Source organism: Parastagonospora nodorum, assembly GCF_000146915.1.
Source record: "Parastagonospora nodorum SN15 chromosome Unknown scaffold_10, whole genome shotgun sequence".
Classification (NCBI taxonomy): Eukaryota; Fungi; Ascomycota; class Dothideomycetes; order Pleosporales; family Phaeosphaeriaceae; genus Parastagonospora; species Parastagonospora nodorum.
Window position 1 is genome coordinate 1,045,404 of NW_001884558.1, and position 26,825 is coordinate 1,072,228.

General features: G+C 52.8%; 12 protein-coding genes across 12 annotated transcripts; 5 read left to right on the plus strand and 7 right to left on the minus strand.

Annotated features, from left to right (window-relative positions):
* Positions 1 to 693: 693 nt before the first annotated feature.
* On the minus strand, positions 694 to 1,390 carry SNOG_20077 (hypothetical protein). The gene is made up of 2 exons (XM_001797430.1): positions 1,099 to 1,390; positions 694 to 1,051 (listed from the first exon to the last, which is right to left on the minus strand). The coding sequence occupies exons 1-2, from the start codon at positions 1,192 to 1,194 to the stop codon at positions 767 to 769; spliced, it is 381 nt and encodes a 126-aa protein (XP_001797482.1). The 5' UTR covers positions 1,195 to 1,390; the 3' UTR covers positions 694 to 766.
* A 1,578-nt stretch (positions 1,391 to 2,968) lies between these two features.
* SNOG_07130 (hypothetical protein) lies at positions 2,969 to 3,331 on the plus strand (the record flags this gene model as incomplete). The annotated part of the gene is made up of 2 exons (XM_001797431.1): positions 2,969 to 2,999; positions 3,039 to 3,331. The coding sequence occupies 2 exons, from the start codon at positions 2,969 to 2,971 to the stop codon at positions 3,329 to 3,331; spliced, it is 324 nt and encodes a 107-aa protein (XP_001797483.1).
* Positions 3,332 to 4,251: 920 nt separating this feature from the next.
* On the plus strand, positions 4,252 to 6,593 carry SNOG_07131 (hypothetical protein; the record flags this gene model as incomplete). The annotated part of the gene is made up of 2 exons (XM_001797432.1): positions 4,252 to 4,710; positions 4,905 to 6,593. The coding sequence occupies 2 exons, from the start codon at positions 4,252 to 4,254 to the stop codon at positions 6,591 to 6,593; spliced, it is 2,148 nt and encodes a 715-aa protein (XP_001797484.1).
* Positions 6,594 to 7,258: 665 nt separating this feature from the next.
* SNOG_07132 (hypothetical protein) lies at positions 7,259 to 8,958 on the minus strand (the record flags this gene model as incomplete). Its single annotated transcript, XM_001797433.1, has 3 exons — positions 7,259 to 8,559; positions 8,611 to 8,722; positions 8,788 to 8,958. 3 exons carry the CDS (start codon positions 8,956 to 8,958, stop codon positions 7,601 to 7,603), a joined length of 1,242 nt encoding a protein of 413 aa, XP_001797485.1. The 3' UTR covers positions 7,259 to 7,600.
* Positions 8,959 to 8,974: 16 nt separating this feature from the next.
* On the plus strand, positions 8,975 to 9,297 carry SNOG_07133 (hypothetical protein; the record flags this gene model as incomplete). The annotated part of the gene is made up of 2 exons (XM_001797434.1): positions 8,975 to 9,102; positions 9,159 to 9,297. 2 exons carry the CDS (start codon positions 8,975 to 8,977, stop codon positions 9,295 to 9,297), a joined length of 267 nt encoding a protein of 88 aa, XP_001797486.1.
* Positions 9,298 to 10,025: 728 nt separating this feature from the next.
* Positions 10,026 to 12,315, minus strand: SNOG_07134 (hypothetical protein; the record flags this gene model as incomplete). The annotated part of the gene is made up of 3 exons (XM_001797435.1): positions 10,026 to 10,853; positions 10,903 to 12,096; positions 12,253 to 12,315. 3 exons carry the CDS (start codon positions 12,313 to 12,315, stop codon positions 10,026 to 10,028), a joined length of 2,085 nt encoding a protein of 694 aa, XP_001797487.1.
* Positions 12,316 to 13,044: 729 nt separating this feature from the next.
* On the plus strand, positions 13,045 to 13,591 carry SNOG_07135 (hypothetical protein). The gene is made up of 2 exons (XM_001797436.1): positions 13,045 to 13,300; positions 13,356 to 13,591. Exons 1-2 carry the CDS (start codon positions 13,062 to 13,064, stop codon positions 13,381 to 13,383), a joined length of 267 nt encoding a protein of 88 aa, XP_001797488.1. The 5' UTR covers positions 13,045 to 13,061; the 3' UTR covers positions 13,384 to 13,591.
* Positions 13,534 to 15,009, minus strand: SNOG_07136 (hypothetical protein; the record flags this gene model as incomplete). Its single annotated transcript, XM_001797437.1, has 3 exons — positions 13,534 to 14,409; positions 14,463 to 14,880; positions 14,944 to 15,009. 3 exons carry the CDS (start codon positions 15,007 to 15,009, stop codon positions 13,643 to 13,645), a joined length of 1,251 nt encoding a protein of 416 aa, XP_001797489.1. The 3' UTR covers positions 13,534 to 13,642.
* Positions 15,010 to 15,806: 797 nt separating this feature from the next.
* Positions 15,807 to 16,887, minus strand: SNOG_07137 (hypothetical protein; the record flags this gene model as incomplete). The annotated part of the gene is made up of 5 exons (XM_001797438.1): positions 15,807 to 15,884; positions 15,943 to 16,470; positions 16,599 to 16,624; positions 16,676 to 16,766; positions 16,825 to 16,887. The coding sequence occupies 5 exons, from the start codon at positions 16,885 to 16,887 to the stop codon at positions 15,807 to 15,809; spliced, it is 786 nt and encodes a 261-aa protein (XP_001797490.1).
* A 599-nt stretch (positions 16,888 to 17,486) lies between these two features.
* On the minus strand, positions 17,487 to 18,952 carry SNOG_07138 (hypothetical protein; the record flags this gene model as incomplete). The annotated part of the gene is made up of 3 exons (XM_001797439.1): positions 17,487 to 18,418; positions 18,531 to 18,711; positions 18,851 to 18,952. The coding sequence occupies 3 exons, from the start codon at positions 18,950 to 18,952 to the stop codon at positions 17,487 to 17,489; spliced, it is 1,215 nt and encodes a 404-aa protein (XP_001797491.1).
* Positions 18,953 to 19,722: 770 nt separating this feature from the next.
* On the plus strand, positions 19,723 to 21,758 carry SNOG_07139 (hypothetical protein; the record flags this gene model as incomplete). The annotated part of the gene is made up of 2 exons (XM_001797440.1): positions 19,723 to 19,827; positions 19,880 to 21,758. 2 exons carry the CDS (start codon positions 19,723 to 19,725, stop codon positions 21,671 to 21,673), a joined length of 1,899 nt encoding a protein of 632 aa, XP_001797492.1. The 3' UTR covers positions 21,674 to 21,758.
* A 1,367-nt stretch (positions 21,759 to 23,125) lies between these two features.
* On the minus strand, positions 23,126 to 25,777 carry SNOG_07141 (hypothetical protein; the record flags this gene model as incomplete). Its single annotated transcript, XM_001797441.1, has 4 exons — positions 23,126 to 23,311; positions 23,435 to 24,977; positions 25,043 to 25,566; positions 25,622 to 25,777. 4 exons carry the CDS (start codon positions 25,775 to 25,777, stop codon positions 23,126 to 23,128), a joined length of 2,409 nt encoding a protein of 802 aa, XP_001797493.1.
* Positions 25,778 to 26,825: the final 1,048 nt, after the last annotated feature.

The window sequence follows — 26,825 nt, forward strand, 5'->3', positions numbered from 1 at the left end:
ACCGCGAAGTTCCAGGCATCAGGATACCAGGTGGCTCAGAGGACGTGTATGCTGGATCTTGGTGTGAGGCAATTGGTCAAGAACTTCAAGAACAAGACAAAGGCGTTGGAGAGGCCGTCTGGTTCATCGAAGCTGTAAGCATAGAGTGAAGCGATGCTGCAATTCTATAAGATAGGTTGGAATGCATGAATACTTCGTCAGGTGTTGTTCCAGTCAGCTGACGCCAGGTGAATGCGGTGTGACGAATATGAGCACAGTGTAGCTGAACGGTATATGCCTACTCCAAGTCTATGGACCCCACCCACTGGATGAATCGCCAAATAGCCAAGGGCTAGATCACAACAGAAGGACCAACCTCAAGCTTCGCTTTCGTATCAGGGCGTCGAACGCTGACGTGTGAAGAACCATAGCAGAACGCGGTGACTACAGCGAAGGGTACTTATTGGCTCCTCCATTTAAGCAAATCCTCCTTCCTGAGTACTAGTCTATCTTGAAGTCTCAAGTGACTTAAAAGCCATAGCAGCATTTTCCCCATTCGCATCCCAGCCAACAAGTGACTTAGTCAGACAACGCTCACCGGGCTGAATTTGCCTCATCAATACCTACCTTGGCCATCTCATTGGAAACCAATCTACCAAGCTCTTGGGACAGTCTGACTATACAGAAGAGCAGCGTAAAAACGGCTTGAGATATGCTGACTCTCGGAATATCATGTTTCGCATAAAAAGACGAAAGGTTCGCTCGACTAAACATCCATCACCATACTTCAACACATTATTTCACAGACTACAACATCAATCACCATGAAGCTCACCTTTGTCCTCGCAACTCTCCTCGCCGCTGCCCTGGCCGCGCCTTCCCCAATTACAGAAAGCATTACTGCATGCCCATGCGAGCCGGTGTTCTGCCCCCTGGAGATAATTGCTGTTGGTTGCAGCCTTCCCTGCAGGAGAAAAGTACTGATCCACCATGTAGGAATGCAGATGTAAGCGATCCGCGGCGCAAGCGTGCTATGAGGCTGCTCTGGCTGAAGGAGTGATTTGCGAGAAACCTATGATTGTGAGTACCGTGGTGTTTTTGTTAAGTTGATAAAGGTACTGATGTGAGATGTAGGTTTGCCCTGGGGATTCGTAGATCCGGATGGATAGATTTGGGTTTGGCGGTTTGGGCTGAAGGTTGGTTGTGAGGTGACATGTTTGGTCTGAAGTAAGAAATATCCTGCCTGGTAGCTCCTTACCTACGACCGGAAGCGATCAGGATATTACAGCAGGCAGCCCATATGACAGCCTGAAGCTATACGCAGTATTGCTAGCTTTTCAACTAAACGGCGAAGTCTTGCATATCGCTTCAGGATGCACCTGATGCTTTTCCTCCGTGTTTCTTAACCTGCAGTACGAGATGTTTGAGTACTTTGATACATGTAAATGCATTCGGAAAGGGGAATTTTTACTTCACGTTTTGTGCGGCTTAAGAGAATGGAACAAAAGAAAAAGGCATCCAAAAGGGTGCACTGTCTCATCCCTGCTCGTGCTGGATATGTGGTTAAACTGAATGGAAAAGAACTCCGACGACCCACTTTACTATTCCGCCATGCTGGCGCGTCAGATGTCTTGCATAACGATTTCGGACTTGGCGGTTGTTTTACGGAAAATAAAAAGGAAATACAGTCTCTCTTCAATGTCCGGAATATTTTCGATCGAGAAGACTGCAATGATTATCTATCCCTCCCGCCGTCGAGTCAGGATGACGATCATCCGCGGTCCTGGTACACCTCACACTGGGGCAAATCGTCGGAGCCCTATGACTGAAACGTTAAAGATTGCGCACACTGCCCACAAGCTGGTACTGTGTTCTAGGGGTGATAATGTTTACCCAAGGAGCAATTTACTCTTCTCGGACGAGTGAGGCTGGAGGCTTACTTTTCGCCAGATAAAGTTTGCTCAGAAATGGCTCGTGCATGGCCAACATGGGTATCGCACGATGGAAATGTTTGAGTGCGTCATGGGTAGCCGGTGGGCGTCGAATGGAAGTTGCGACCATGTCCGCTGATTACAGTCCTGGAGGGGCGTAAAAGTCGTTACAGACGACTCGGTGCTCGTGAGATCAGCCGCAGCATCGTATTGCCGGCGATGGGTGACGGCGTGAAGGGCCGCATCTAGTGCGGTGTCAAACAGCACTTTGCGGACCGTCTCAAAACTGCCGACTTTTATTTAAAGGAGTTGAAGCAAGGACCTGATAAGATCTGGCAGACTTGCATCTTCGAATGCCCCTTTTCCACATACACGATTGCTTATCCGGGATGCATTCACATCTGTTAGGTGATCTAGTCGACTAGTCGGATGGTGGAATCGATCGCTGAATCGAATCCAGAGGCATGTGCTGGGGCTGCATGCGCCGAGCCCTAGAGAGAAATCAGGAAGGATGAACGCCTGAGGCTAGCCACTCAATGCATGTTGGGGACTTTTCCGAGTCTTCACCGACAACGGGCAAGCGTGATTCCCCGCATATGGTAGGCCAGGGTCAACGGTTCGCTGCTGATCGCTTCATGCCACGTCTTTTTGACGTCTCTTCACTGCCAATCTGCTGGACTGCCTTTGCTCCGAGCACCGATCTTGTGCCAACCACCAGATGTTCATGCACCCCCTTGCGCCTCCATGCGTGCTGGCTTTGCTGTACGCACGAAAGGATAGAGCCAACGCAGCGTCGACACTCGCACAGTGTGGGGAGCGGCAAACACCGCAGACACTAACGCCTGGTGCAATTTTCTTGGGGGCCTGCTCGGAGAAGGGCCCAGGTGGATCTCTCCGATCGTTGTCAAAAGGCGCAGCCAATTTGGTAAGACGGCAAAGGGCCTGTGCATCACGTGTAGTCGACGCGGCTTAGCAAGTCGGCTAGAGCAACCACACTCGTCTTGGTCTGGGGATATCCAATTCCGCTATCCATCCCGCTTGAGACCCGTTTGCCAGACATGGCACCCATCATGATTCAAACAAGCTGGGGTCCCCACATATCATAGGTAGCCTCTGACTAGGAAGCAGGACTGCATTGCCAGAATGTCGTTGCGGATCGCCAAAGAGGAAGTCCGTACATGAAGACGGGCAGAGTCGGCCAACGCGAGTCAATTTACCGCGGTATCTTGTACGCACACAAAGCAGCCGTAACAGCTGACGTCGGACGTTCTCAGAAAGCGGCCTTCGTCCGATGGCTTCCGAGAGAGACCGGCGCCCTGAACACTTGGCGCTACAGCAAGCGGCCATCCCGCATCTGGGGGACTGGGGTCAGTAGTGGGGAATGGCACGGCGGCGTCTTGAGCGTTGACGCACCAGGGTGAATGGCGGCTCGTAGGTGACCTAAGCACGCGACTAAACCCTGGCCTAGAATCCACTCCGAGAAATTGGAATCATACAAAGTCTTCGTGCTGCCCCGAACCCCTCGCGCGTGAGTGATCGCAACATTGACATTCCCTCCCTTTCTCAGCACTTTGTTTTGAGACATCGACCAAGATGTCTGATTACTCTGGCAGTCCCTCTGAAGACCATCAAATCGACTTTCAACAACCACCAAAACGAAAAGCTACCACAGCAGGACTGGACGGAAATCCAACAGGGCGTTCGGTCAAGAGGAGGGCTTCAAAGGCGTGCCAATGCTGTCGAGCGCGAAAAGTCCGGTGCAATGTCACCGAGCACGGTGCTCCCTGCACCAACTGCCGCTTGGACGAGGTTGATTGCATTGTGTCAGAAAGCAGGCGCAAAAAGTTAGTCCACTCCTTAGTGCAATCCCCGGGCCCCCCAACATCAATGCGACTTTTCGGATGGGAGCGACTATTCGACTGCGAATGTCGTCATGCGATTCGCTCGCTCGATCCCACCTTAGACTAGCCACTTGCAGCGCCTTCTCCTCACGCCTTCGGTTTCCAGCCCAGCCACAATTCCCGCCTCGAATACACCGCACATGGTAGAATTTGGCTAATCCCTACAGGAAATGGAGCAAAGATGACGAACAGACCGAATGCGCAACCACCACAACGACAGCTACGCGAAAGCTCGCTTCACGCGATGCCCTGGACAACATCCATAATTTGAAGTCTGCCACATCGCGAGGATCACATGAAGCAGAATCGCGGCGAGACGAGCATGTGCCTCACTCAATTTGTTAGTGGCTAGCGAACAGCTCTCTTGCTGAATTTGGAGTTAACCAATCCTAGATCAAAATCATGGACACCGCGTCAATTCTGTCAGCAACTTCTCCGATATGCAGCGACGACTTTCCATCACTTCGCAAATCAACGGCTTGCCCACTTTGCCCTTCACGCCTTTTGGGGAAAATCGAGCCCCATTCTTTGGCAACATGCAACAAAAGTCGCCCTCTGGCGATCTTCCACGATTCATCAAGCCCTTGCCCTCCAAGATTGGACCCGATGAGATATCGTACCTCGAAAAGAAGGGTGTACTGACTGTACCAAAGGGCACTCTGCGTAGTGAGATGCTTCGTGCTTATGTCGAGTTTGTGCATCCATACATGCCACTACTGGATCTACACGACTTTCTTAAGATGATTGACAAGCAAGATGGAAGTAACGGCAAAGTCAGCTTGATTCTGTTTCAGGCTGTCATGTTTGCTGGCTCATCATTCGTTGACATGCAGTACCTACACACCGCGGGTTACGCAACGCGTAAGGAGGCTCGCAAAGACTTCTTCCAGAAGACTAGAGTAAGTTTCCGACCCCTTTCCTCATTTCGGTCGATCTATATTCGGCCGAGATGATATTCATGGTTGATCGGACTCGCCGAGAAGTCCGACATTTCGTGCACATGCCAGGGTTGCACATGCCAAACATGTGAAAGAGCTTCTGCACGAAACCATGCTAGCACATTAGATCAGCGACGTTTCTGACGCACCGACAGATCCTTTACGATTTTGATTACGAGTCTGACCGCGTCTCGCTTGTCCAAGCTTTGCTGCTATTAACGTACTACTATGAGACCCCTGATGACCAAAAAGACACCTGGCACTGGATGGGAGTCGCTACTTCCGTTGCGCATACCATTGGATTACATCGCAATCCTGACAACACCAATCTAGACGTCAAGCGCGTCAAGTTGTGGAAGCGGATATGGTGGTCCACATACATGCGAGACCGCCTTATCGCACTCGGCATGAGACGACCAACGCGCATAAAGACTGAAGATTTCGACGTCCCTATGCTCACCATGGACGACTTCGAAATTTCAGCCATTCCAGATGATATTACATGCATTCCAGCCGACTGCCGTGTTGCGAGAGACACTGATACTCAACGTCAACTGGCTATTATGTGCATAGAGAAGGCACGGTTATGTCTGTGCATTTCACAGGTGCTGTCCAAGCAGTATTGCGTACTGAACAACAATCACGGCCTCCAAAATGATCGGACCACTATGATGCTGCTTCCCAAGAAGCTCGACCCCGAGACAAGCGAAGTAAAGGCTTGCGATGACGAGCTGCAGAAGTGGGTGTCTGAATTGCCAGACGAGGCTCAATATTCAGACAAGCCTAGCGGTGAGCCCACGATTGATGTTGCCAAATCGCTACTGCATTTGGTCTTCTTCACCACTTTGTCTGCATTGCATCGACCACAAGTCTTGCCAAACTCACAGGGTGGGCCAGCAAGTGCACCGACGAAAGTCAATGTTGAGTCTGATCTCCTCGATGTCTCTCGCCGCAATGTCCGTCGTGCAGCATCAGCCATTACCTCAATCGCCCATCGTCTCGATGCTGGTGGTCTAGTCAAATACCTACCTACGACAGGTGTTACGGTTCTCCTACCAGCCATCATTATCCACCTGCTCGACATCAAAGCTCCGGAAGAGGAAACACGCCGTATATCTCTCCGCGGTTTCTGCCAGTGCATGGCCGTTATGGGCAAACTGCGTGATATTTACGCCGCCGCCGATTACTCCGTAGCATTCCTCGAAGCAGCAATTCGCAAGGCAGGGATCCACGTTGCGCCAATGACCGCACAAGTCTCGCCCATACCAAAGCCATCGCCAGTCACAAGTGTCGAAGATCTGGTAGACGCCGGCCGACGCCTCGACCTCGTCAACGCGACTTCATCCGCAAGCACGAATCTCCAGCGCTCGACACTTACACCACCTCCAGACAGCGGCACAACCAACATGACAGCGCTCGAGAAACAGCCCAGCGACAACGTTACGGATGAAGAAGTTGCGCGCCGCCTAGAAACTTTCCTCGCCTCCACGCCCCCTGAATCAGACCATGAGCAAGTCTCCAGCATCACTATTTCCCAAGACGCGCCGTCTCAAAACATGGCCCCGACTTCTGCCGCGCCGCCTCCGGACGCTTTTCATAAGTGGATGACGCTGGAAATGACCCCGAATAACAGCCTCGAGTTTATCAACCACCACCAGGACGACCACACGCTGTTTTCGAGCCTACCGCTCAACAACGAATTTGACGACGGGGACTTTGACTCGCTGCTGAATCTGGATGCCGTGGGCGAGACGTTTACCTTTGATGATGCTGCGTTAGACGGCGGGCTGGGCGATCTTGATTGGATGGCAAACGGGGATCTGGGGATTTCAGTTGACGCATGAGGATGCAGTGGTTACGAATTTCCTTTTTTCTTTCTAGAGACTGCGCGGATACGGATACAGGAAAAGTGCATATTGGATTTGGGTCAGGATGATATATACCACGACGCATATGTAAGGCGTCCTCCTAATGACCTGGGAAAAGAAATGCGCGGATTAGAGTTTGAATTTGATCTTAATGACCCCTAAAAACTACAATGCTCACATGCGAAGCACTGTTTGTGGACACGCAATTCGAACAACACCATGCTTTGCCTGTAAAAAACTGTTTCTACACTTTTGCCTGCATCACCAAACTCCCAACCCATGCCTCCCCATAGCGGCCAAACTTCCCACCAAGCCCCCCCCCTCCGCCACACTATCTATCCCCCATGTCCAGGATCTACACGCCAATCTTCAACATTTCCATGTGCCGAGTGGCAAACGCTACAAGGGTCCAGCCAGCCCACCACAGTGGAGTCTCTCTCAAAGCGGGGACGAGGTGGGGTTGGCAAGGTGGGACTGGAACACAGCCATGAGCATTTGGATTTCTCTGGGGCGCTAGAAATGCGTATAGACGGAAGCTGGCATGCGCATTTCCACGCTTAGGCCCGATGATGTGTACAGGTCAGATGTGTGGTGTGTAGCTGTAATCATGTATGCATGCAGGTTGAGTTTGATGTGCCGAGATGCCGCTGCCGTACAGTAGTACATCTGATAATAGCTGCTCATGGGCTTTTGGTGCGTAAGGGCATCATACTTTCGTGTCGCTTGTGGGATGTTTGTGCTGTGGCTGCTATCTATCTACCACCAATTTTTATGAGGGTTTTCCTTGCATGGTTGAAATGCGCTCCATGTGGTATTAATAAAATAGTAAGAGATGAAAAAGAAGACAGGACAGAAAAACCACGCTCTATGCTGCCGATGTGAAGGGGATGACGAACCCTGACGCCTTTCCCATGAAACAATCTCTTGTTGAACCCCAGATTGATGATGTACACGCGGTATCCATGAGCGTGTTTTTTCTTTTCTCACTCCTCTTGTGCCCATCTCTTCTCCCTTTCGGTGGTCTTTTGTTCCTTCCATGCCCAGTATTCGCCTAGTCTGACTTCTGCGTAGCTCGCGTAGTCGAAGTCGATGAGGGAGATTTGTGCCTGGATCAGAGCCCAGATGCCCCAGTAGAAGCCAGGGACGCCCCTGAATTTGTCCACCTGTTCAAACAGCTCGTCCAAGTCCGACTCGTTGTATGTTCGGTTCTGGTGTGTGCTGAAGCTTCGCAGGTACTCGCGGAGGAAGGCACGGCGAGTTCTCCGTGTAGGCATCGCAGAGTAATCACAGTCAAAACCACCCCATTCGGCGAAGTGGTTGGCGATGTCGAAAGATGCCGGCGCAGGCGTGGCGTATTCGTAATCGATAAAGGTCACCGTTGCAGCGGTTTCTGATTCGTTCGATGCGCTCGACGCACTGGATCGGCGGGAGGGTGAAGCTGATGAAGCTGATGGTTCGATGATCACGTTGCCAGACAGCAGGTCGCAATGCGCGAATACGAACTGGTTCGCACCGCAGACGCCCGGAGTATCGACTAGTAGCTGTGTCAGGCTCTGGAGTTCGGTCATCAGTTGCTCTCGTCGGGTCGATTGCGCAGTGGTGCTTGTTGGAAGCGCAAGGATCCATTTCTGCATCGTGGTCCACACATTGGGAATGGGCTTCCCTGGTGTAAGTTGTGCCATGTCTACCAGTGAAGCACGTTTGTTGTGTGGTGATAGTTGTGAAGGTGCAGGGCACGTGCTGCTAATACTCGAAATAGGTAATGTTGCATGCCATTCTCCCAGCCTCTGAGCTACCCCTCGCCATACTTCTGGTCGACCCAGGTCGGCAGGTGCACACACTGTGCCTGAAACGTATTTGTAAAGGAGACCGTTCTCAAACCGAGCGTGGAGGGCGGGCGCGAGATTGTGACGGGCCAAGAGGCAGTGGGAGCGAGTCTCCTCTGTGCATGGATTAGACTTGGCGATTGGCTTCAGTCAGGAATGATACATACTCTCGCGGTCGATGAGCACATCGGTGCCCTTCCCGTATGCTCGGAGCAATATGGCATCCTCATCTATCGCCGCCTTTGAAAGGCCCGGGAGCTTGTTCACCGCTTTTAGGAGCTACCCATTGTTTAGCCAAATTCTCAAGACAACCCGTCTTCTGCAGAGCGCAGAGGCTTGCATACCGTGTTCGTGATGCCATCGGTAAAGCGAACGAACTCAATCGTGTCTTTGGAATCTTTCCATTCGGGTCGCAGTGCGAGAATAAGGTTGAGTGCTGAGTTGTGCGAGTCGGTGTTGTCGTAGTACTGAGGTATGTGCCGTAGCGAATCATATGGTGACTGAGCCTTACTCATGGTGGAACCTGCCAGAATGTCGTCAACACAAGGTGCGGATTTTGAAGTGGTGGCTTGCGGTCGCAAGACGAAGAAAGAATACCTCGGCGAACACAAGAGGCAGGAGGAGATGGTGGGCACCTACGCAACGTGGAAGGAGCGACTGTATATCAGCGCTGCCTATGAACAGAGGAGATATGTTTGTGTAACTTGTACAAAAGGTGCAGCAAAGAAGCGCAAACTGTCAGAGCAATCGCAAACGGGAGAGAGCGTGGGGACGAAATCAAGGGTATCAAGGGTCGCTGCACGCGACCACTTGGGCAAAGCGGCGCATACACCCCTGACCGCCTCCATGTCTAGAACTGTATTAAAGCTTGCCAATCATCTCAAAGACCCTGCAAGGGTGGGAGCCAATAGCATCCTTCGGCCAGATGACCTAAGTCAAGAGATGATCATCAGAGTCCGGTCCCAGGGGTTGGCAGCCAATCAGCTGAGTAACTTTAGTACATGCATTCCTTGCCGTTTGGTAGATTTAATACATTTCCTACAGACAGTCGCCCCCCAGGCACATGCACTTGGCCTCATAAGAAAGCCACAATGACGTCCAACGTTGACAGCCTCACGTGCCCAGGTAGTACTCCACAATCTACAATCGCTGCCGGCGATTCGCTCTCGCGGTTAGGTCGGATCCATACGTATTCTACGTGTTGTCAATTGTCACATGTCAGACGCACGTCGAGGTACTTGATGACGTTGCAGCGAACGAGTACTGCCTGAATGCTCAGTTGGGTGCCCGCGATGGTCAATAGTGGCGCAGTAAGACACGTATGTCAATCGACAGACGATGGCTTGCTCCATTGCCTGTAGACTTTGTATACTTTGCGTGTATGCACAACGCGATTGTGCCGCGTTACCGGGTAAAAGCGATGCGAGTACGATGCGTTATGTATCCGTCTATGTGCGGTTGAATGCAGTATTCCTACCAAACAGATTGTGACATATCAACACTGTACACCCAGTTTCCTAAGCGTATCTTTCCCGGTCGTGATTTTCATGCCAATTCTGTACAAATTTGGTTAGTAAATAGCTCATAGAAACAAAGAGAGCACGAACCTAGCATCTAAATCGAAGCCATCCCATTGCGTGACCTCCTGAAGCCAATCTCTGCACTTATTCAGAGTTTCCATGTGCTGCGCCGGTTGGCCATCCACATCAGCCTCTCTCCAGAGATTAGCAGCCATCTCATAGCGTGCACAAGGCGCGGTCCAGTTATCCTTCAAGTGGCCCTTGAACAGCAACTTATCCTGAGGAATGATTTCCTTCTCCAGGATCGCCTTGGCCTCTGTAGTTCTGTTCATGTTCCTATACGCAGACGCGCGGAGGACCGCCAGAATCGACTTCTCGTCCAGACCCTCCTTCTCCCAGTGCGGGTTGTCGGCAGACTCGCTCCATGCCAGGTTTTCGAGAGATGTCTCGAGATGGTGGTCCTTCATGCGCTTGGTGCCGTTCCAGAAGTAGATCATCTCTTCGATGGGAGAGACACCGATGGCATCAATCATGTCGCAGTTCCACTCCTTGGCTCGGGCCTCCCATTTCTGGAGCTTGCGGTTGACGAAAATGTCAAATGGCAGTTGGCGACCCATGAACCTCTTCTTGCCAATGTTTGGCAAGACGTTCTCAAAGAACTTCTTTGCTTCAGCTGCGTACTTTGTCGCAGCCTCTGGGTCGGTCGCCTTGTTTCGACGATAGAGTTCAACATAGGCGGCGCCGCAAATATACCAGTACAAGGCATGGCTCCAGTTGTTGAGTTCGACACACTTCTGGAAAGCGATTGCGGTGGCCTTGTAATCATGCATATACATGTTATCCAAACTGCTCTCGAACCAGCTGAGCGCCTCGAGTTGTCTCAATTGTGACTGTAACACATCAGTTTTGGCTCATGCAACTGGGCTACATGATACTAACCTGGCCCGCTTCTTCAATAATGAGGACAGCCTTCTCCAATTCGCAGTCTGCAGCTGTCATGCGCGACTCTTCGAGAAGCCAGAGATGGCTCTTCGGGTACCGCTCGCGCATCACGCGCAGCAGCGCCTTGCACCGCTCCTTGGGATATGATCCGTCACCAGAAGATGGGATAATGTCACAAATGCTTGTGAAGCCGTTCAAATAACCCATGAGCACGACACCAGCCATGGCACCATGTATATCGTGGAACTTGGTAGCTTGCCAAAGCATCTGCATACCACGCTCTCGGTCGCCCTTGAAGCCTACAATCTTCAGCAAAGAAGAGAATGCCGGGGGTACGAATGACAGAAGCAGCAGAAGCATGCCGAAGCAGAAGTTTGAACCTGCGAGAATGAATCTGTCCACGGGATGTTCGCTAAACGTTGAGATGTCCAACTCGGGATTATCGCTCATTGTGAGCTTCTCAAAGTCTTCTATGGTGTCTGGAACGGCGACGGTCGGGGTATCGTTTGAGGCGGGCAGGCCACTTGCTGAACTGGAGTTAAGATCAAGCTTTTTCTGCGAGTTGTCCAGCGCAATAGAGCCATCCTTGCCAGCAGGGACATTGATGTTTGCCATGTGTTCCCCTGGCGTCACGTTTCCGCTCTTGTCCTCAGCAGCATGCACGAAATCAAAGTCCTCAGTGTTGTCTCCGTTGCCTGCAGTCCTTTCTGTTGGAGCAGCAGTAGCTGGTAACACAGGCTCTGGAGTTTGCTTCAGACTCGCAGTTGAAGCATGGGCAGATGCACCAGTCTTCATCCCACTAGCCGACGTTTTCGAGCGCAAAGACCCCGTCTTTGAACCTGCCAATCCCGCCTTCTGCGAACTGCTAGAAGCAGCCGTATTGATACTACTTGTACTTTTTTGCTTCAAGAAGTTCTTCTCGTACTCCATTATGCCTTCCAGCGCCAGGTATGCCTTCCTCAGCTTGTAGAAACTCTTGATAGCCTCTGTCAAGCTCTCGTTCAAAAGCCCAACCACCGCGGCCATCAATTGTGCCTCTGCCTGGCATACTGCATATTCGGTTCCTGGAGGGTATATTGGCGAGTGGTAGGCATTGGTGTCTTTCGCGGCTCGCTTTTGCTGCTCGTAGGCGGTGCATTCGGCCTGGTATAGAGCGTCGGCGGCTACGACACATGTCAGCTTACAGCCCAACTATACAGATATTGTATGTGGTCGGACCTTGACGCATAGTTTCTTGTTCGAAACCCAGAGTTGCTCGCATGAACATGCACACGCCAGCCCCAAGCTGTCCTCGTAAGCTTCTCACATTCATATACTACAGCCAATTCGCATGCGAGGTATGCATACTTGATGAAAGGAAGAAGCGCCCTTGTTGAGATGAGCTTCAGCTGAATCGAGGTCATCATTCATGATGTACGTGACAGAGCTCATGGCATCCTCGACTATGCATCCCATCAGTGGCAACCAAGCAATATTTTCCTACCACACTCACTCTGGGCCAACTCATCCACAGTATCGAGGCTTTTTGTACTCGTCGGCGCTTTGGCCCTGAGCCATCCTCCGATTTTCAGCATCTTGTAGAGACAGTCCCTCAATGAGAGGTTGCAAGAGTGCAGGGAAGTGCGAACGGTGATGGAAGAAAGGAAGGACGAGAAAGTGCAATTGAAGAACACAGAATAGCACCAGTCCAACAGCCGGCGTGCGACGCGGCTCGAGCACCGGAGACACCAAGCGCTGCAACCCTTCCACAGCGGCCTACAGACTGCTTCGTCCGTTCGGAGTTAAAACCAAAGGTACGTCATCTACGCCTTGGGCTTATCATGGTAAATTGAAGCCACAGCAGCGCTGCGAGTCCGGAAAGTGTAAGAGCGAACCCTGGTCACTACATATCGGCCCTTGTATCCGATCTAAGATCTCTGCCACGATTCAAGGTACCCCGCTGTGCAGGTGTCGAGACAAGACAAGATGCGTGCGCACGTGATCACAACTCGACAGCCCGCGCTAAGACCATCGCCGCTCCCGCCGTGAGAGCCGCATCAGAGCTCCAAGCTCACCTTTACAAACACACACAACTCCACGACCCAACCTCTACTCCAAACCCACTCTTCCACGCCAAAACATACCCACGAACATCCAAACACACACGAACCGCGACGATGTCCGCTCAACCCCCCTCCAAACCCACCACCACTACCGCCGCCGCCGACTCCAAACCCACCCCGCAACCCACCGACGCAAAGAAACCCGCCGTCCTCGAAGAAGACGACGAGTTTGAAGACTTCCCCGTCGAGGACTGGACCGAGGAGGAGACGCAGATCCCCAACGGCAATGCGCATCTGTGGGAGGAGAGCTGGGATGACGATGATACGAATGAGGATTTTGCGGTGCAGTTGAGGTAAGTGAGGGAGGGGGATGAGAGTGGGATGGGATAGAAGCTAATTGTGTGACAGGGAGGAGTTGAAGAAGTTGGGGAAATGAGCGGAGTGAGGATGGCGAATTGAAGCGCACCAGGCACCGAGAAACCACACGCATGATGGACATGCGAGAGTTGGGCTTTGAGCCTGGGAATGCACAGGTTGAGAAGCAGTGATATTCCTGAGGCAGGGGACTATACAAGGCATAATGGGATGCAGTTCAGGCTCTATTGCGCTCTGACAAAGCTACTCTACACGAATCATAATTTCGAAGAAGTGCCTTTCTCCCACTAAGCTTCTACTCTGCTATTCGATATCCAAGTCTACTTACTTGACAGCGCAGACACACCAGGCAGGTCCTTGCCCTCGAGCAGCTCCAGCGATGCACCACCACCAGTTGAGACGTGGCTCAGCTTGTCCTCAACACCGTACTTGGCAGCGACAGTCGCGGTGTCACCTCCACCGATGATGACAATCTTGCCACTCTGCGCCGCCTCGACAGCAGCATCGAGCGTCTCCTTGGTGCCCTTTGCGAACTTCTCGAACTCAAACACACCAGCGGGTCCGTTCCAGAGGATCGTCTTCGCCTCGCTGATAGCATCCTTGTACAACTTGATTGACTTGTCTCCGCAGTCGAGACCCATCCAGCCATCTGGGATGCCGTCCTTGTCCTCCGCATAGCCTGTGTTGGCATCCTTGTCGAACTTGTCCGCAGTGATGTAATCCACGGGCAGAACAATCTTGACGTTGTTCTTCTTCGCCTTCTCCACGAGGTCCTTGACTGTCTTGCTGCCCGCCTCATCGAACAAGCTGTTGCCAATCTTGACGCCCTCGAGCGTCTTCTTGAATGTGAAGGACATGCCGCCGCAGATGATCAGGCTGTCGACTTTGCCGAGCAGGTTGTCGATGAGCTGGATCTTGTCGCTGACCTTGGCGCCGCCGAGGATGGCGAGGAAGGGGCGCTTGGGCTCCTCGAGAGCTTGCGCGAAGTAGTCGAGCTCCTTCTTGACGAGGAAGCCAGAGGCCTTTTGTGGGAGGTCTACGCCGACCATGGAGCTGTGTGCACGGTGGGCGGTGCCGAAAGCATCGTCTGAGCAGTTGTCAGCATAGACTCAATGAAACGGAAACATTGCAAAGACTCACTAATGTAGATATCACCAAGAGCAGTCAAGCCCTTCCTGAACTCATCCACCTTCGCCTTGTCAACCTTCTGCTTCTTGCCCTCATCATCCTTGTAGCTGCCCTCCTCCTCCGCGTGGAAGCGCAAGTTCTCCAACAGAATGATTTGTCCGTCACTAGCCTTGTTGACAGTCTCCTCGACCTGCTTGCCGACGCAGTCCTCGGTAAAGGTCACGCTTGTGCCCAGCAGCTTCTCGAGCTCGGGAACAACCGGCTTGAGACTGTACTTCGGGTTGGGCTTGCCGTCTGGCCGGCCGAGATGGCTCATGAGCACGACGGCTTTGGCGCCGTTATCGCGCGCATATTTGATCGTGGGGAGAGCACCGACAATACGCTGGTTGTTGGTGATCTTGCTTCCGTCAAGTGGGACATTGAAGTCGACCTATAGAGTAAAATGTTAGATTTTGAGAGCTGTGATGTGTTTGGAGAAGGATGATAGACGTACCCGAATGAGGACGCGCTTGCCCTTCAGGTCGACGTCCGCAATGGAGAGCTTGTTGGAGAGAGACATGCTGGAAGTGTCTTCGTGGTACTGTGATGGATGCGCGTCAGCTCTATGCTTACAGAAAGCTTGAGATGGTGATTGCAAGAGAATTTGAACAGCAGATGATGTCTGGACGATTGAACTGGGTTGCAATTACTTACTTCGATTGTCTGTGTATATGGGGAGAGAATTGCGTGGGACTGTTGGATGTTTGTTGTTGAGCCCACTATGTCATGGGAGCTCTGGCGGGGCAGTTGCGCGCGGCGGGGTGGGGTGAGACAATTTCTGGTACAGAGGCTTGAAGCTTCCTTATCGAATCACAAAAGCAAATAGCATGTCAAATCGCCGGATTGAGAAGAGATTAGTAAAAGCTAGACAGGCACAGAATGTTTCGAGCTCCGGCCCGCGTTTCGTCGTAGCCTTCTCCCGCGGCCGAGAGGGGTGCTCCAACATCGAGGCTCTCAGGCCCAAGTATATTCGGACCATGTAGCAGCTTGACATGCCTCGGTATCTCAGGATACGCACGCCATGTCAAGCTGTATCATATAGCATTCATCGGTAATCGGGATGCTAGTAGGATAAGGATAGCATTCTGTTAAGACCTAACGAGTGGACATATAGAGTACCATAACCCGCTTCAACAGACAAGATCAACTGACCTGTCGTCACACAAAAACCACGACGCCCAATTGCCAACCCAAAGTATTCAAGACCGAAGCGCGTGAAAAGAAGGGTACTCCGCAATGCCAAAACCGGAACCATGACCAAACCAGATACGCTCAAGGACCAGAAATGTACAAGGGAAATCGTATCACATGTCGAATCTAGGAAGTTGCTTCTTCGGCAGAGTTGGTGAGCGAAAGGTATGCTGTCCAAGCAATACCGACGGTCGAGACAAATGGCTGGGAGTATAGTCAGCAAGCGAACTCAAATCATGGATAAGCGAAAAAAAAAACGTACAATCTGGTACTGGATTGGCATGACGCGGAAGTTGACAATCTGCACCGCGGGCCAGACCAGCCAGTTGGCCTTGAGCGCCGGAACGTAAATGTCCTGGAACTTGCGCTGCACAGCGCGCTTTCCACCACCTTCCGCAACGGTCATGAATGTGAAGAAGCAAGCAAGACCAGCTGGCGCGAACAAAAACTGATCAAGAGCCACGCGCTTCAATGCGGGCAACCAGGTCGAAGTCTTACTCATCGGGAATGTCGAAGCCATGAACTTGAACCACCTGTGCTGGAGCGGAGACATGATGAAACCGTAGGACATGAATCGCACTGTTCGCTCGAAATCGAATGGCGGAGGGAGGCGCTTCGAGTCGGGGATCAGGTCCATGTCGTTGACGGGGTTCCGCCGGTCGAGTTCGTGGATTTCGATTGCGAGGAAGTCATCTTTGTCGAGGCCGCCCTTCTTGCGGACTGCGCGCTGTCGCACGGCGGTCAAAGTCTGGGCTACTGTGTCTGCGATGCCACCCAACACCTGCGTGTACTGTCAGCTACCGTTCCATATTCTGTGCGCATTTTGTCTGTGTAGTGCAGTATCTTTGCGATTGACTTCTCGGATAGCGGTAGGGCACGTGTGCGGATGATGCCCCGGTGGCAAGATTAGGTACGTACAGCGTTGGTGATCATCGTCGTGAGGACTGCGCATAGTCAGCAAAGCAAACATTTGGGAGAGCAAACTCGAGACTCACCGGGTCTTTGTGCATAGTAGCTGTTGTACTTGCGCGCGAGGAGAGAGACAGCAGCCATTTGCAGGAGGAAGACAGCAGCGTGGAGTAACGGCTGTTGAAAACTGCAGTGTTAGCGATTTCCCTCTACAAGAAAAAGCGGAGTCGCGCACAATCTTGCCGTAAATCCAGCGGCTGTTCAGTTGGTAGAGCACTCTGCGCCGTGTGCCGTCCATGGTGGTCGCGCTTCACAGACGTGGAAAATAGCGGATTTCTTAGAAGATCGTGATGACGTTGACCAGACGTAGTGGATCCGTGACCCCGTCGCACCCACACCGTACGTTGCAGACTCCGGCGGCGTCTTGGGAGGGGATATGGGGGTATGGCGATGTGAACGGCGTCGTTCGGATATGGTGGAAGGGTGCTGCAGCCGCCAGACAGTTGATGATGACGCGAGGGGAACTCGGCATTCATGAGCCTCGAGGCGCAGCAACGGGCCGCCGTCGCGCTCACCGACAAATCACGTTGCGATCCACGACGATCTGGTGCGACATGCCGTGAGGAGACATGGTGGAGTTGAAACTGCATCAAGCCATGGGACCCTGCATTTCGTCTGTCCTCAGGCCTGCAATGTTCGAGAAGGTTTGCGTTAGTGAAGCCTGCCACATCCACTTCGGTACTACAAATACTGCGCCATACAATCCAACTATGTGAAGTTTAGTTCGCAAACTACGTGATATATTACAGCACCCAGAATCCGACAGATACGCCTGATCGCACGTCCTTGCGAGTCATCTCACACACGCAAGAATGCAAAAAAAAAGTCCACGAGAATTCATTCCTCCTCATCCGGCCATTGATCCACCAACTCCCTCTCCCCCTTCCCCTGCACCAACTCCTCCAAATTCATCCTCACACTATACCTCAGATACTTCGTCTCATACTTCCTTGCATACCCGCCGCCCAAGCCTCCAATATCACTCTCGCCCTGCATCGGATGGTGATGCGCAAAGATGGGTGGCTGGGAAGTTATGCACACCCTCTCCTTCTTCGCCTCTCCGGGTACAGGCTTGGGGAAGTTTTTGCCCATGTCTGGGTCCTCGCCCGCGCACCAGCGCCCCATTTCAGCGTCGAAGATGCCGTTCCACCCTTTGACGGCGAACTGGTGCAGGAGACGCCGGGCGCCGCGCTGGGATACGGCGTAGCCTACGGTGCATAGTTCGCCGCCGGTTGATCTGTGGTAGATGCGCGTGTGGGGTGGATAGGCGGTTGCGAGCGCGTCTGGGCCGCCTTGGAAAGGGTGGGCTTTGAGATGTCTGCCCATGGGCACGGTGGGATCATTTGGCTGAGTCAAGATGAGGTTCGAGGAAGAGATTGGAGTGTGATGTTTAGCTGAATTCGACTGTACGTGGGGATTCCGAGGGAAGCCAGCACCGCAGTGTCCGATCCAGAGAATATCCCATGTCGATGGGTCACCATATGGTGATGTACTGCCTGAACTGCTATACTGTTGGCTGAGCTTCGACTCTTTATACACCGACGACAGCGGTATCGAAGGGAGTCTTTTCGGAAGGTTCTTAGTATCGATGATCTGGAAGGCCGATTCTTCTGTCTCAGTATTCGCTCGGTACTCCACACGACTTTGAAGGTTTGAGGATGTGGTGATTACATTCTGGCTTGATGATAAGACACGGGATGCCAGAGCGAAGCGCTGGAGGTTCTGGCGTACGCGGATGTCCCAATCGACATCATCCTCGAGTATGAAGGCTGTTGTCAGATTTTGTTCGACTACCCTATTCCAGGATTGTCTTAGCCAGGGTTGACCGTCTTGAAGGACTAGAATACCTTTGTAGGGCATTCATATGCGTTCTCCAGCTACCTCGAATGCCTGGAAGAAGCTTGAGGTTCTCTTCTGGTGGTGGGTAAGCGCTCTGCTTGATGCTCTCTCCAGTCACTCCGTCTACGAAGTCGACTTTGATGTTCGAAATCGCGGCCGAAAGGACCATGGCATCGCGACGGTCCGTCCGGAATGGTAGGTTGAGTACAAAGATCTTCTCGAACTGGGACCTTGTCAGTACGTTCACCGTCGACGATGACCCAAGTTCATATGGGTACCGCTAAGTGATTTTTGGTATATTGCTCGAAAGGACATGTGTAACCTTGTGTAGTTACGATTTATATCATGAGGAGTTGACCTACTCCCAACGTTGTATTCAGGATGTCCCTCAAGCTTTTATCTTTCAAGTATTCGAACGAATCCTCGGGGACAAGGACTACGTGTATCTGGAGGCTGAGCCACATCCACAAGGCAGCAAAGACCAGAAAAGTAGCCAGCAGCCTGGATCTCGACGAGTACCATGGCCTTCTTCTTTTGGCTGCCTCGAAGGTTGCGCCAGTCTTTGGGGACGTCAGTCCAAGAGTATCAATGGAAATCCGTCGCATGGCAATGGTTCGCAACAAGAGTGCAATGATCGAGAGAAACAAAACATGGAAGACAGGTATTTCATCCACAAGAGCAACCTCGTTAGAAATAAATCAACATACTATGCCTATCACCCGTGCAGCATCTTGGGCCATGCTCACACTGCACAGGAGCCAACCAGGCTAAATCAATATGCGTCCGCTACATGCACCCCACAGATATAGTGTCAGCATATTGCGCCCAACGATCTCGTGGCTAAAGCATGGAGGCGGCTGAAGATCAACAGACAAGCACGTGAGGCGTTGAAGGTCGCCCGACCTTGGAAGCATGCAGGTGTTAGTCATGGAAGTTGCGGCGTGATTCGGAAAGAAGCCGCGGACATGGCCAGGAAGACTGAGAAATGCAAGCTTATCGATAGGCTGGCGCATGGCCGGCACCAGGCGAGATGTCATCGCCTTCTCCGCGCTTCGGCGTAGATTTCTAAGACAGTGCTGGGAGTTGATGGTGCTGTTCTTTTCTTTCATGACCTTCCGGGTGTTTGCATTTCCTGATTGCTAAGTGTTCGATTTCATCTTTTCAAAGATATCTGCGCCGGACGCCATTGCGAAATTCACAGCTCGCCACCCCTCCTCCCCCACCGAAGCTCGCCATGAGCGCCATTCTCTCCGCAGACGACCTGAACGACTTTATATCGCCCGGTGTCGCGTGCATAAAGCCGATAGAGACGCTTCCAGCGAAGCCAGAGGACAGCAGTGTATGTCTTGTGAGGTTTCCGCTGTGGAGGAGCGCGTGCTGATAAATGCTAGAATCCATACGAAGTCACGACCGAAGATAAAGCCGCCGCGTCGCAACCGCCACCGCCCGCCTCGATATCCCTCACAGACTGCCTCGCCTGCTCAGGATGCGTCACGAGCGCAGAAGCAGTGCTGGTGTCTCTCCAGTCGCATAGCGAGGTGCTCACAACGCTCGACACATACCGGTCGTTACGCGCACCGTGGCAGACACAAAACGGGACGAACGGGACGAACGGGACGAACGGGACTACGAATGGACATAGCACAAATGGGACGACGACCAATGGTATCAACGGGCATAGCCATGAAGGAAAGCTGTTTGTCGCCAGCGTCTCTCCACAGTCGCGCGCAAGCATAGCCGCCGTCTTCAATGTGTCAGAGGCCGAGGCCGGGAACATGATCGCGCAGCTACTAAGCGGTCCGTCTGGTCTCAAGACTGGTGGTCACCAAGGAAGCGATTTCACATGGGTTCTCGACACCAACGTAGTACGTGAGGCATGTCTGGTTGCTGCCGCCGACGAGGTCGCGAATGCGCTTTCGCCAGAGACCTCGAATCCGTCCACGAAGCCTGGTTCTGAGGGCGCAATCGACACAACACCAAAGCAACCCATCCTCACATCAGCCTGTCCCGGCTGGATATGTTATGCCGAGAAGACGCATCCGTACATCTTACCACACCTCTCGCGACTGAAGTCACCTCAGGCGCTCACTGGCACACTCATCAAGTCGGTCTTGAGCCAGCAGTACAACATCCCCCCTTCACAAATATGGCATGTCGCTATCATGCCATGCTTCGATAAGAAGCTCGAAGCCAGTCGCAGCGAGCTTACTTCTTCCGCATGGCTACCCAACCACGATGCAACACAGGACCCCGTACGAGACGTCGACTGTGTAATCACAGCTCGCGAACTTCTCCACCTTGCTTCTGCGCGTGGCATCAACTTCGCCTCCCTCCCGCGAACACCGCTATCCGCTTCCGAACGAACACCCTTCCCGGATCCGAAGCTCGATGCCTTCCTCTTTCCTCACACGCGCCGGAAGAACCAAGATGTGGTTGCTGGGTCATCGGGCGGATATCTGTACCACATACTACAAACATACCAAGCGCAAAACCCAGGCTCGTCAATATCAGTGTCGCGGGGTCGGAACGCAGACGTAGTCGAATACTCGTTAGTGCGTGGCTCAGAGACCATTATCAGAGCAGCGCGCTTCTACGGCTTCCGCAATATCCAGAACCTGGTTCGACGACTCAAGCCCGCGAAAGCGAGTAGATTACCTGGCGGCAAGACCGGCGTGAGCCGGAAACCTGGCGCGGCGGCCGGCGGGGATGTGAAAGACTACGCCTATGTGGAAGTCATGGCGTGTCCAGGAGGTTGCACAAATGGAGGAGGACAAGTCAAGATTACCGAAGTCGAGGAGGTTCGGGCATACGAAGGTGTAGAAAGTACCAATGGAGACACTCTCGCACCAAAGCCCGGTCCAAAGGAGCAGAAGGAGTGGTTGGCCAAGGTTGACGAAGCCTACTTCTCTGGCTCAGATTCAGAGGAAGAAAAGGTCGACCAAGACGGCGACCAAAACATGCAAGATGCGACCACGAACGGCCACACAAGCGAACCCGACATCGTAAACGGGATATCAAGAAGAAAAATCAACGACGTTGTAGCACACTGGTCGCACCTCACAGGCGTAGACACACAGAAACTCCTCTACACATCCTACCGCAAAGTCGAAAGCGACGTCGGCAAGAAACAAAGTGACATGGAGCGCGTCGCCGGGCTTGCCGTTACTGTAGGAGGCGGATGGTAGACATGACATGAACTGGCATTGGCATATGATATAGACATTAGCATTTACACCCGGTACACATATGAAGCATGACCATGAATTGAAATCTCTTCATATAATAACCTCTCCATGCTTGCTTCTGCCCAACAATTCACCGTCACCACCAACAACGGCCCGTTCCCCCCCCCTCCTTCCTGCCCTCCCATCCATGTCCACATGCCGTGTAACATAACACCCAACGACCCAATACCCAACTAATCCCCACCCCGCCACACACACACAAGGATCATGCACACTCCACGCGCGCTTTGACAGCCGTTTGTGGCGGGTAGATCTTCGTTGTGGCGTGCGCGCCGGCGCCGGCGCCGCAGGGAAACAACGTGATAGCGAGTTTCACATTGCGCCGGGATGATGGCGGTGGGCAGGTGGGGTTGGCGATGAGTTTGTGAAATCAGGGTCTTACGTGTGTTGCAGGGTGGCGATATGGGGACACGTACGTTCTTCGAGAGGGGAGGTGGGATCAGGATCAGGATCAGGTAGCTTCCATGTCTTCACATATATACATATATACATATATTACCTCGGAGTGAGCACGGGACGAGCGAGGTGGGTACGCCTTTTTTTTGAAGACAGACTGTGTCCGCCCAAGGGCATCCAAATACGATTTCAGAATTCAAAACTATCTATGGTACACAGTGCGGGCGCGCCGTCCTCAGCCTAGGAGGGCCGGGCTTCGTCCAGAAGCCACCAGTCTGAGCGCCCGCGCACTGTTGAGTGAAGAAAGGATGTTGCTGGTCGATAACACGGACCGTATTAATATGAACTACAACAGAGCAGTCTGACTCGCACGCGAGTGTACGAGGGAAAACAAAGGATCTGGCGCAGGATCCACCCAGTCTATAGTACGTATTTGTAACATAGGAACACAAGGAAAAGAGATGTGGAACTGATATACGCAAGGAAAAGGAAGAAAAGGTGTTGCAGTTTGATCGCTCAAGCTAATTCTTACAAAAAAAACCCGGAAGATCCAAGATTCCATGCCATCCCAAGTTATCCAAGTGAAAACCCCAGTCCAGTCTTTTCGCGCGCGCCCGGATAACAAACAAGGATACATGAAAATAATATGTGCTTGGTAGTATGTGCTCGCCAAATGCTACAAATTGGGGGTATCCGCCAGCTGAAACCAAGAAGTAAGATGCTTTACACACAGACAAAGGAAAGGTTCGAGGAGCCAAAGCCCCTACGCGGTCTAAACGAGGTATCGGAAAACTGTAACACAAATGTGCCCGGGTATACCCAAACAATGCGGTGACCCGAGCTTTCTAGCACAATTTCCTCCTAACAGTCCGGCGATATCGCGGCCATGTGTTGAAATGCCGCCTAGATGATGAGATGTAATGAGATGGAGTGGTGTACAGAGCGAATGTGAAGATGATATATTGAAGCAACAGTGGAATGTATGTTGCGAGATGATCAAGTGATGGTGCGGAGGCGCTTTGCGTGACGCCAGAACACCATCCTCAGATACGCTGCTTTTGCGACGCGTGTGTGCGCCGTTGTGCCTTTGACTTGCGCACCGTTCCTGACGGTGATCGAAGGCTCAGTGTCATGTGTTCGTGACCGCTCGCCGAGATAATCGACGGCGAAACGGCAGTAGTGCTGATCAGGCGCGTTGATCTTATTACAATTATGTGATTGACGAAGATGCAGAGAAAACAGAAGCGAAATAAACGATTGTTTGGGTAATCACCGGTAGAGCGACTGAGTAGCCATTAGGCTTGCTGCCACGCTCGATGCCCAGTCTTGGCCATCATCGGGCGGCGTTGGCCATTTGGAAACGGTCTCGTTGGTGGAGTGGTTCTTCGAAATTTCCATAGGCCTGCTTGGTGTAACATGACTTTGCTGCCCGAATCCAACACTGTTGCGGTTGGCAGAGGACGATGGTGTCATGTATGAGGCAGCGGGTCCCGAATCAGTATTTGATCGGTGAACCTTTTGTTTGTCAAGCTTCTTTGATGCCTTGTGGGCTGATGCGAGAACCTCGCTGAGGAGCTCCTCTTCTTCGTTGGGAGTCTCGTAGCGATTCGATGGGTTCGACTTATTTTGTGTTGCTCGTCTAGTTCGACTAGAGATGGGTCCATTGACGCCATTCTCGGAGTGTCGTGGTTCAGGACCATGGGGAACGGAATGATGACGCTTGAGCATGGGATTTGTGGCAACACGAGCTCCCTTGGCTGCAGCGCTTGCTTCTACGCTGTCTCGTACGTGCTGCAAGGCCTTGTCCAAGTCTGAGAAGTCGTTGTTGTTGGAGGCGGCTCCATTCAGAGAAGCCTGGTCAATCATCGAAGACTGCCTAGGGTTTGCGCCAGCCCATGGTGCACACCCGGCATTGGCTTCGATATCGTCCGAGTTTGGCGACATGGGAGTCTGATACCTGCCTGATAGGCGACGAGCGCGCTTTCGAAGGTGAGAGAAGAAACCCTCCTTCTGTCCATTCGCTGGAGAAGTTGGGTTTGATTGGCCGTTCAACGCACGCTCTGCTTCTTGGCGATGGATGTCCGCGTAATGGTTACCGTGCGACGCCTGCGACAGTTGACGACCAATCTTCTTGGCAGCGTGGTCAGCACCTTCTGCAGCGCGCACATTCGCTTGCGCTGTTACCTCAGCTGACAACGGCGAGATTGGTCGTATGGACGGCAGAATAGGGATGGGCGCGCCATTTTGAGGCACACCATTTGTCCACGTGGCTCGCTTAGTTGCAGCAGGTCGGTTCTTGGGCGGCACTGGAGGGTTAGAAGAGCTCGCAGCAGGCGATGGCGCAGGCGATAATGGCTGAGTCGTTGTGTGCTGAGGAACCGCAGGAGCGCTCTCTCGAGCGACTAGTGATCGTCGAAGCCATGATGAAGTCTTCGAGCTGAGGCTCGGAGACGCGTCGGGTGAATCCTTGGTCGAGAGTTCGGAAGGTTTGCGGCCCAGCAATTTGGATGATGAAGACTTGAGGCGGAGCGGGTCGACTGCGTCCTGGAAGTACTCATGGGCCAGTGCCTGTGCTGATGTTGGCCTGGCACGCGGGTCCCAAAGTAGGCACCACGTGACAAACTGTGACAAGCTGGCAGGCCATTGCGGTGTTGGGAGAAGTGTATCCAGTGAATGAGGGGCCATCTTTGGGAAAGAGAAGCCCAGCTTCTGCGCCAACCTGACGCCATCTTTCCACTCTCCGCCACCAACGCGTTGACCGTACTTGTTGACCCAGCCGCCAGGGCTGCCCATGATTTCGCACACTCGCCATACCTGATCGACCTCGTTACCACGCGGGAAACAGAGGCTTGAGAGTTGCGATCTCAACATGCCATGGCACCAACGGCCCAAATGTCGACTGGTGCTGAGTACTGCCCGGCGCGAAGTAGTACCTCGGGCGCGCGGTACCATCGGGTTGAAACGTATGTTGTGTATGGCAGTTTGGAGTGAGTCTCTCTTGCGAGACCGAAATCGGCAATCTTAATGGTGTAGACCGGGGGTGTGGATGGTGGAGTCATCATCGCGGAGTACCGACGGAATGGATGCGATGTGTCATTGTGCTGTGATGTGGATACGAGGATGTTCTCTGGTTTGATGTCGCGATGGAAGAACTCGCGATCGTGGATATGTTGGAGTCCGGACATAATCTGGAACAGTATGCTCTTGACACTGTGTGCGTCCATAGGCTTGTGGTCACGGGCCTTCATCAGCTGGTACAGATTGCCGTCCATGTACTCCATCGCAATGTGAAGGCGGCGGCTGTACGGGTCAAGGAAGATGTCCAGGGCGGGTACGAGATGAGGGTGTGGCGGTAGTGACCGCAGGAAGATGACTTCCCGCAGTTCAAGACAACTCGAGAATGAGTCGAATGTCTTCTTCATTGTCTTGATGGCGACCTGTGACGCGTTAGGGGGACTCGAAGCCTTAGCGTGTGCGTAACGTTAAACATACAAGAGTACCACGTCTAGCAACGTGCGCACCTGCGGTGCGAACGCGAGCGAGGGCGACGCTGCCGAAGCTGCCATCGCCAATCTCTTTCATGACCTCATACCTCTCTTCAAGAGAGGCCCAGCCATGTGGCTGTACCTGCTGTGAGTCTGGCTGCATAATGATGATATCGAATGACTCCTCTATGAGAACATTCGATGTGTGAATTATATCTGGTGAGCAACTACTAGAGCGGTCAGCGTGAGTTGCTTGGGCGCATGGGTAGCAAGGTCTTACTGGTAGTGGTGGTGAAGGAAGATGTTCTTAGTTCATCTCATCCAATGGTCGAGGTGGACAGGCGGTAGTACAAGTGATATCAGGGTCGATGTCGAATCTTCCTGAGGGGGGAGGGGGGAGTCCAGTGCGTATCAAAGGTGTCTTCGATGCGATAGGAGCTGCAGTAGGGGTCCAGGTAGTTGCAGGTGCGGGAGTGTCGAAGAAATGAAAGAGCGACGGTTGGGAGAGGTCGTGGTCAAGCAGCCCAGGGCAACGGTAGGCGGGTAGTGCTCCGTAGCTCAGAGCGTTCTAGTGAGTATGAAAGAGGAGAGACTTTGTGATCATAGCTTGGGGTGGCTTAATGTCGGGCAGGGAGATTTGACCGTGCACAGAGGGTCCGGGGAGGAGGGATGTGGAACTGGATGGGAGGTGAGAGTCAAGGAGGGATAGGGTGGTCCAACGGATTGACAGGAGAGGTAGAGAGACGAGGCGGTCTAACGGGCGGCAGGTGTGATGGACGGACGAGCAGCAAGGCGAGCAAAAGACACTGGGTGCGGCAGTCTCCTGTGATTGATGGGGGCTCCCTTAGGAAGACAGTCAGGGTGCGGTAATGGGTCTTTGCACGAGTCGCAGGGCTAGGCCAAGGAGATTAGAGAGGAAGCGGCGCTCGGGGAGCGTTTGCGAGGCGTATTAATGAAGATCGCAGGGCCCAGAAGGGACAAGGTCGGCAGAGGGCCAGCAGATGGTCTGTTGCCGTGGTGAGGGAGAGCGGTCGCCAGCGTGGTGCGTTGGCAGGTGGAAGACGCGACCAGGTCAGTTAACGAGCGGGACAAGTGGGCGCAGATGGAGTTCCTCTGGGGCGGGACGTGAGTGCAGCGACAGCGGTGAAAGACACAACAGCATGGCGGCGCGACGCTTGGTTTTGGGACGCAAGAGTGAAAGTGGCGCGCTG

Excerpts from the sequence above, each read along its gene's own strand:
- SNOG_07135 (XM_001797436.1), top strand. The coding sequence starts at position 13,062 with ATGTCCGCTCAACCCCCCTCCAAACCCACCACCACTACCGCCGCCGCC. Across the intron at positions 13,301-13,355 it reads GATTTTGCGGTGCAGTTGAG|GGAGGAGTTGAAGAAGTTGG; the intron begins GTAAGTGAGGGA and ends ATTGTGTGACAG.
- SNOG_20077 (XM_001797430.1), bottom strand. The coding sequence starts at position 1,194 with ATGTCACCTCACAACCAACCTTCAGCCCAAACCGCCAAACCCAAATCT. Across the intron at positions 1,052-1,098 it reads CAAACCTACATCTCACATCA|GTTTCTCGCAAATCACTCCT; the intron begins GTACCTTTATCA and ends TCACAATCATAG.